This window comes from Nicotiana tomentosiformis, chromosome 4 (genome assembly GCF_000390325.3).
Source record: "Nicotiana tomentosiformis chromosome 4, ASM39032v3, whole genome shotgun sequence".
NCBI classification, from domain to species: Eukaryota; Viridiplantae; Streptophyta; class Magnoliopsida; order Solanales; family Solanaceae; genus Nicotiana; species Nicotiana tomentosiformis.
Window position 1 is genome coordinate 49,431,226 of NC_090815.1, and position 9,306 is coordinate 49,440,531.

The 9,306-nt window shown below is 37.7% G+C and overlaps 1 protein-coding gene across 1 annotated transcript; it reads right to left on the minus strand.

The window, feature by feature from the left end:
- Positions 1–812: 812 nt before the first annotated feature.
- LOC138909644 (uncharacterized) lies at positions 813–1,478 on the minus strand. Its single transcript, XM_070200852.1, has one exon. The coding sequence runs from the start codon at positions 1,476–1,478 to the stop codon at positions 813–815; it is 666 nt and encodes a 221-aa protein (XP_070056953.1).
- Positions 1,479–9,306: the final 7,828 nt, after the last annotated feature.

Here is a 9,306-nt window from a genome sequence, read left to right on the forward strand (position 1 = left end):
CCATGAAAGTGCATCAGAGGACCTGTTCCATTTACAAGTTATGTCTAGCTCATGCTTGACCTTGTTCATATCCTCTTTTAGGACTCTTACCTATTCATCCCTCTTATACAACTCATCTTTTATTTTTCCTACATTTTCTTCTAAAGTGAGTTGTGTGTGATCAACTGTCTTTTTACCTGTTTCTAATTTCAATTTTAGATTTTCAGATCTAAGTTCTAGGACAATTGTGTCAAGTGCATGAACCTGGTTCTTCATCATAGTATTTTCACTTTTAGTTTCACAAGCCCTAAGTTCCAGATTTTTGCACTTGTCTCTCGAAATCACACATTCTTTCGACAGTTGTTCCTTTTCATTATTCACATCCTTAGATTCATCAATTAGCTCTAGTAGTAACTCGGATAACATTTCTTTAGAAAAAATTTTAATCTTGTCTTTGAGATGAAAGACACTTGCCGCAGTTTCTTCATCGGATTCTCCAATGGCCATAAGTGCTCGTTCATCATCATCATCATCATCTGAGCTTTCTTCCCAAGCAGCAACCATAGCCTTGGTTGATCCTTTGTTGTTGCTTTTCTTGGGTTGAATCTGTTCCTTCTTCCGGTTTATTCGTTCATCTATTTCCTTCTTCCATTCAATTTCCCACAAAGGATAGTTTTTGATGTGGTGATCAGTCTTTCCACACTTGTAGCAGCCATCATTGGTTTGCTTCTCAGGAGCTTTTGCCTTGCTATAGCTTCCACTTCTTGAAGAACCCTTTCCTCTCCTCAGGTACTTCTCAAAGTCTTTGGTGATCATATCCATTTCATCATCTTCTAGATCAGAACCTTCAGTGATTCTGAGTGCCAAGCTCCTTTCCCAATCAATTCATCTAGTGAGAGAGTGGCAATGTTCTTTGATTCTTTGATGGCAGTGATCTTGTTTTCCCCAGTGATTGGCAAGACCCTGGTAAGTATCTTCTTAACTCTTACTTCTTCAGGGATAATCCTTCTAAGAGATTTTAGTTCATTTGTCAATGTAGTGAACCTTGTGTACATCTCCTGAATGGTTTTCCCATCCTTTATAACAAAGTTCTCATACTGAGAATACAGTAGAGTTCCTCTAGATCTCTTTACCTGAGTTGTTACTTCATGAGCCACTTGCAGTGTGTCCCAAATTTTCTTAGCAGTGGAAGAATCTTGGATTCTGTTGTACTCATCTGGACCAAGCCCACAAATAAGCCATTTCTTGGCTTTAGCATTCTTCTCCCACTTCTTCATTTCCTCAACATTGCAATCCGCTCTTGTTTTTGGCACATCTACTCCTTCAGCATTTTTCTCCAAGGTTGCTAGTGGACTATCGGTGACAATGTCCCATAGCTCATAGTCTTCTCGTTGAATGTGATCTCTCATTCTGTTCTTCCACCAAGAGTAGTACTGGCCAATAAAGAGCGGTTGCCTAGCAGTGGATTGCCCTTCCCAATTTCTAGGTGGTGCACTCATCTTGATCTTCTCCTAAGGTGTTAGCCTCTTCAAGGATAACCTGCTCTAATACCAATTAATGTTTTATACTTACCACACAAGAGATGTGTGTGTGTGGGGGGGGGGGGATGATTTGTGTGGTGTCCAATTATTTGTGTGCATAGATTATAAAAGGACCTGATTCTCCTATGTGTTCCTTATACAACAATTGCGAAATAATAAATACAGAAAGTAAAGAACACAAGTATTTTTACGTGTAAAACACCCGGCTCAAAAGGTGAAAAAATCATAACCTACTACCTAGTAGGAGTTTTTTTTCAACACTTCACTAAATCACTAAGCCAAAACAGCGTTTATAAAACTCTTGTAAACCTAAGGATTACCTCTAACCCTTATGGCAACCAACCTCAGACTGCTGCGACAATTTCAAGTTAACTCTAACTTGAATACTACACTTATAGTACTTAGTATAATGCTTCTAAAGAAAGCTGAAAGGTACAACTCAAAAGCCCCACTACAAATAAACTAGAATAAAAGACAGACACTTGGAACTGGCTCTTCTATATAGTTCATGTAGCTTCAGTTTCGCACACTTGAATCACACAGGAATTGCTTGCAAAATGCCTTGCTATTTTGATCTCAACTCTCGTTTAACTTCAGTATTTGTGCGTCACCTGTAAAAGAGAACACAACTGATATATATAGAGTTTGTAAATAAAGATTAAGTAGAGTTCTAATGCTTTACTCTTCCTTTGTGGAAGAGTTCTAGTTATCTTCAACTTCTAACTCCTCTCTTATCTAGGATAGAGCTCTCTTTGAGTAAGGAGTCCTTCTCCTTATCAATTATACAACCTTTTCACTCGGGAGGTATCAGATATAATCACTTAAGCTTACTCCTTCACGTGTATGCCTTGTGCTTGAATCTGCCCGTGTCTGTGTACACTGTGTATGGACCTAGTTCATGCTTGAGTTCCTTTGTCAATCATCAAAATAAATTTACCTAGGCCAATAGAAGAGCTAATGATAATTTTGCATACCATTGCCTTGAGGCCTTCCTCAGTCTATAAAGAGACGTATTTAACTTGCAAGAAAGAGTAGATGAAGAGGTAGAAAAATCAGATTGCATAGTAAGACCGGGGGAGCTTCATAAACACTTCTTCATCCAAATTCCCATGTAAAAATGCATTATTAGCATCCATTTGGAAAACAGTCCAAGTTCTTTTCATAACAATAGAGAATAAACACCTGATAGTAGTATGCTTTACCACAGAAGAAAACGTTTCAGTAAAATCAATACCTTCCTGTTGACTGTCCCCCCTAATGACTAGTTTATTTTTATACCTTTCAATAGAGTCATCAGCCTTTTGTTTAATCTTATACACCCATTTACAAGGAATGGACTTTTTCCCTGGAGGAAGAGGTACAACGGTCCAAGTGTTGTTGACTTCCAGGGCCTGACATTCTTTAACCGTTGCATACTGCCTGGTAGGATTGGATACTACTTGATGATAAAACTGAGGTTCCAACATGCAACACTCAAGAATTGAAAAAGTAGGTTTAGAATCATACATAAAGGTACATACATAATCAATCAAGTATCCAGGAGTTTGATGAACTTTAGTAGACTTTCTGAGAATAGGAACAGGGGGAGCACTTTGAAGAAGTCTAAGAGATCTTCTGAGAGGAGGAACAAATGTACATGAAGGAATGGAAGTAGAAGATGGAATAATAGGCAAAGAAGTTGAAGAGGGGACATGATATGGAGAAGAGTCAGAATCATTCATAGGAGAAGGTGTAAAGTCTTAATCAAAAGAGGAAGGAGGAAATAGATGAACAGAGGAAGAATTAGAGAAAGGGAAGACAAGTTCATGGAAAACCATATCTCTAGAATGAAAAATGGTTGAAGAAGACAAATTCAGAAGCTTATAAGCTTTCTTCCCAGGACTATAACCAATGAAAACATATGATATTATCCTAGATTTGAATTTATCACTGTGAGGTTTTGGCACAACAGCAAAGGCTAAACATCCAAATGCCCTATGGTGAGAAAAAGAAGGAAAAACACCATGTAGAAGTTCAAAGGAATTTATGTTGTAATAAGGGAGAAGGATATATCTTTATCAAATAGGTGGCAGTTAGTACACATTCACCCCAGTACTTGATTGGGAGTTTAGATTGGAAAAGAAGTGCTCTTGCTGTTTCTAGCAAATGTTTATATTTTTTTTTCTGCCATACCACTTTGTTGAGGTTTGTGTGGACAAGAAGTTTGATGTAATATGCCTTGAGCAGAGAAGAAAGAGATTGCCTCAGAACTACTCCCTAACTCAAAGGCATTGTTAGACCTAAAATCGTTGACAGGATAACCAAACTGAGTTTGGATCATAACCACAAAAGACTTAAGTATGGTGAAAGCATTCGATTTGGATGACAATAAATGAGTCCATGTTGCCCTGGTATAGTCATATATAAAAGTAATGAAGTTTTTAAAATTATTATAAGTTTGTGTATGATAAAGGCCCCAAAGGTCAACATGTATCAGTTGAAAATAGACAGAGTGAATGGTGCTTTCAAGGAAAGGTAGTCTTTGCTGCTCTGCCATGGGGCATATAGGGCATAGAAAAGTTTGCTTCTTAGGTAACATGTCGGAGAGGAGATGTATGGATTTTATTTTAGCAAATGGAATATTACCTAATCTTAAGTGCCATGCATGATCAAAAGACAAGCCAGAAAATGCATTATTAACAGGTACATTTATCAAAGATTTGACAGAACCAGAAGTAAAATTTAAACTGCTCTTATTGAGAATATCACCAATGGCAGTAATGGTATTTACAAATGAAGAATCACAGTGACTAAGAAGTCCATAAATTGACTAGGAAGATTGACTGCATGAGCAATCTCACAACGCGTGAGAGTTAGGTACTAAAGTGCACCAACGATGCTGCGAAAGAACGATCAACCAATGTTTTTGGTATAATGGTGTTTGAATGGCTCTTGCGCAAGCCATGATGATTCGCTCTTGTGAGCTACCACCTGAGATGTAATTAGTGCACCTAGTATTTCATGTGTCTATGTTGAAGAAAGTGGTTGGAGACCCGAAACTCATTGTTCCGGTTGAAACTATTGAGATTAATGAGGAATTGACTTATGAAGAAATTCCAGTTTTTATTCTTGATAGACAAGTCCGAAAGCAAAGAAATAAAGATATTGCCTCTGTGAAAGTGTTATGGCGAAACCGACAGGTTGAAGAGGCCACTTGGGAGGCCGAAGAAGAAATGAAGAAGAAGTACCCTCATTTGTTTGAATAGCTATGTAATCGTTTCTATGAAATTATTCCCTATGAATTGTGTGTCACTTGTACAATTTATGCTAAGAGTGTTCCTTTCCGGTAATGTATTACTTATAAGGCCACGGTTGATGTTGTTTCATATTATGTTGCTTCATTGGATTATGTATATGTTGTTAGAATTGGTTTCTGAGGTTCTCTGACAAGTGGATAGGCCCAATTACAGAGGAGACTCTGCCGAAATTTCTGAATTTTTTTTTGAGTTAGTCAAATCTGGGAGTTTGAGATGTGCGAAAAAAGAAGAGTTGTGTTATGTTAAGTGTTTGGGGATGGACTCTGCTCCTAATTTGAGGAGGAATGATCCTAAGCGGGGAAGAATGTAAGGCCCCGTTATAATTTTTCTAATGATTTAATATTTTAAAGTACGCCAACGATATTTGGGAATAACGTGTTAGAGTATTAAAGGAGACCCATGTGATAGAACCACATTATTTCGAAATGAAAAATGTATGTTTAAGGTGTGTTGAAACATACTAAGGAGTTTTGTGAATGTAAAGAATTCGTGTGGAACAAGTAGGATACATTAAGTGGAAAGGATGTCTCAATTTGCACAAGATCCTACTTCAAAACGCATGTTGTTACCAAACTATACAGACTTATGAGGTGATATACCTATAAAATTAAAGCCCTTTGAGTTTAGTTTCTAACGCTTCAAACCATTCGTCATTTGGACATTCCTATAAGAAGTTATGTTCAAATACCCAAAGGCTGGTCTGTAGCTCACTACAGAGCTCGCAAGGCCTGGTCTGTAGCTCCCTACAGAGCTCGCGAGGCTAGGTCTGTAGCACGCTAGACCGTGCTATATCTCTCTCGAAGCCTGGTCTATAGCTCGCTACAGAGCTCGCGAAGCCTGGTCCGTAGCTCGCTATAGACCGTGCCTAGCCTGGTCTATAGCCCAATCCGAAATTTTGGAGTATCCATTCTCCTATTTTTATAACCCGGCCCAATCTCAAGCATTGTGGACCATTCTTTTGGAAAATCTGATACTTTTAGAGTGAGAGAGAGTTCTTAGAGTGGGGGGTGATCTTCAATCAATTATCCATCAATTCTTGCTCAAATCATTGAAGATTAATAAGGAAGATTCACTAAGTCTTCACCCTAGAGGTAAGGTTCTACACCCTAACCCTCAATTTTGAATTTTGTCTAGAATTGGGTAATTAATAAGATAAATTTTGGGTGTGAGGGTTATTGTCTTGCATGCATGTATCCTTGAAGTATGTGGGGAGGTTGTGAGCTAAAAATGGTAGAGAATGGATTGGGGAAAGATGTAATCCTTCAAAAGGGGGGCTTAAAACATTGATGCACACCTAGTGCTTGATAATATGCTCAAATGAGCTAAAACCATGTTCATCTTCCTAATCTTGGTCCGACAATTTCTAAATTAGGTCAAAGTTGCTAAGAATTCCAGAACATTTTAGAGATTAAGGAAGCTCAATTGAGGTATGTATGGCTAAACTCCCTTCTTCTTAGAATCGAATTCTACAGTGTTCATGTAATTGAAGTAAGACCTTGATCATTATTGAATTGGCTATTCCTAATGTGGTTGTGTCGAAGGATATATGTTCAATATTTATTCTAAATGCTTTATCATGTCATTTTGCCATTTGAGGATATGTTCAAAATGTGAAATATGTGTTAGAAATGTTAAGATTTCATGTCAAGATCGAAATAAAGATTGTTATGCCAAATTATATGAAATGCATCTATGTGCCTAAGATTCCCAAATTGATGTGTTATGTGAATTTAATGTCTTGAATATTGTTGTTGATAATGATTATGATAATGATATTTGAATGTGAAAAAGGGGACTAGAATTATGAAATACGGCCAAGTGCCAAGAATGATTTTGTAATCGTGATTACTAGTGCCAATGAATCGAAAGAATATGAAAGAAATATGATGTGAGATAATTGAAATTGTGGTTATGGTTGATGTCTCAAGTGAGATGGCCTAGCCGATCAGGCCGTGATCGGATGCCATGCCGCATACATGGTGGTAACTGTGCTGGAAATGATAATTGAAATAGTGGATATGGTTGATGTCTCAAATGAGATGACCTAGCCGATCGGGTCGAGATCGGACTCCGTATAAGAACACGGTGGTATTGTGTATTGTGGAATATGGCACTAAAGATTACCCAACGTACTAAGATGAAAATTGACTTGAGAACTTATGTGATCCTTACTTGATGTTTTAGTATTGTTTTGAAGCTCTTATTGAACTCATGACTGTTTCCCCTTGTATTATTGTCCATTCTATTGAGATAGTGTTTTATCTTTATATACTAGTACTATTTGATGATACTAACTGTAACACCCCGGAAAATTTCGAAGTACTTAAGGGTAAAGCCCGGTAAGATTTGCAAAGAAAATAATGTTTCATAGTGCCGGACTAGGCTTACGTGTTTGAGGATTGAGCTCGCCGCGGCTCGGATATTTTGGGTTGAACAATGCACCAGAAAGTAAAGGAAATATTTGGCAAAAAAGTGCATTTATGCGGTCCATTATGCGACCGCAGAACCACTATGCGGACCACATAATGGCCGCAGAGTGAGGCAGTTAATTGGGCCAGTTGGAAGCAATTATGTGGTCGACTATGCGACCGCATAACTGTTATACGGTGCATTATGCGACTGCATAACAGTTATGTGGACCGCATAGTGACCGCATACACAGACAGTTCTTTTGGCTATTTTGTAACCAATTATGCGACCATTATGCGGTCCGCATATCGGTTATACGATCACATACCTTGTTCCGAAGCTTCATTTTTGGGATTTTAAAACCCGACCCTACTTCGTTAAATACACGTTTTGGGCCATTTTTGAGATATAATCAGACATTTTAGAGTGAGAGAGAGTGCCCTAGAGTGAGAAGGTGTTCTTCAATTCTTGCTCAAGATTTGGAAGATTAAGAAGGGAAGCTCACTAGGTCTTCATCCTAGAGATAAGATTATACATCCTAAACCCTAATTTCGAAATCATCTAAAAATAGGTAATTAGCAAGATAATTTTTGGGCATGAGAGTTGATTATTTTACATGCATGTGATATCAAGGGGTGTAGGAAAATTGTTGAACTAAGCATGGTAAAGATAGGGTTGTGGGATGATGAAATCCTCCATAAAAGGACCTTGAAACCTTGTGCACACCTAGTGGTTGATAAAATGCTCTAATGAGCTAGAACCATGATCATCTTCCTAATTTTGATTCAATTTATTATATTTCTAAAATATATTGAAGTTGCTAAGAATTCCAGAATGTTTTAGAGTTTAAGGAAGCTCAATTGAGGTATGTTGGCTAAACTCTTCTCTTAGAATTGAATCCCACGATATTCATATAAATTATGTAAGTCCCGAGTGATTCATTATGAAACTGGCTATTCAGAGTAAGATTGGGTTGAAAGAAATATGTTCAACAAGCATCCCAAATGCTTTATTCATTATATGTTACCAATTGAGGATGTGTTAAAATATGGGTTGTGCATTAATAATGTTTCGACTTTAAGTCAAGTTTAAATGAAGGCTATTATGCCAAATTTTGTGAAATGTCTCTATGTGCCTTAGACTCTAAATTGCTCACAAGTGTACTACACACCTTGATTTGAATTGTATTTGTTGTTGATGATGATAATGATGTTTAAAATTGATAAGGTGAGCATGAAATACTGAATATGGCCAACGTGCCAAGAATGATCTTATAATTATGGTCACTAGTGTCAATGAAATGAAAAGATGTTAAAGTATTATGAAATGTGATGATTGATATAAAAAGGTTGATGTCTCAAATAAGACAGCCTAGCTGATCGGGTCATGATCGGACACCATGCCGCACACATGGTGGTGATTGTGCTGGAAATTGGTAATGATAGCAATTGTGGTTGATGTCTCTAATGATCTGGCCTAGCCGATCGGGTCGTGATCGGACTCCGTACTAAATTTAAGGTGGTATTGATATTGACAGTAATTGTGGTTAATTCTCTAATGAGATAGCCTAGCCGATCGGGTCATGATTGGACTCCGTGCTAAAAGTACGGTGGCATTGGTATTGTGAACATTGGTATTATGAACAATGGTATATCGATACTAAAAATCTCCCAATATGAGATATGGAAATTAATTTGAACACTGTCTTGATCCTAAATTGAGGTTTGATGTTGATTAAGGCTTTCATTGATATTATGATAATCTTGTTGTATTATTTGTCATTCTATTGAGAGGGTGTTTAGTTATACATACTAGTGCTATTCGACAGTACTAACATCCCTTTTGCCGGGGGCGCTGCATCTTTCAATGGATGCAGGTGATTCCACAGCAGGAGATATTGGTCAGTAATAGCAGTGCACCTTCTTCCCAGCTGACTTGGTGAGCCCCACTTCATTCCGGGGTCATGAATCTTTTGTACTTTGTATATTCTGTTTGAGGTATAGCCGGGGTCTTGTTGCCGGCATTATCATTGTACTCTTCTTTCTCTATAGAGGCTCCGTAGACATAGTGTGGATTGTGTA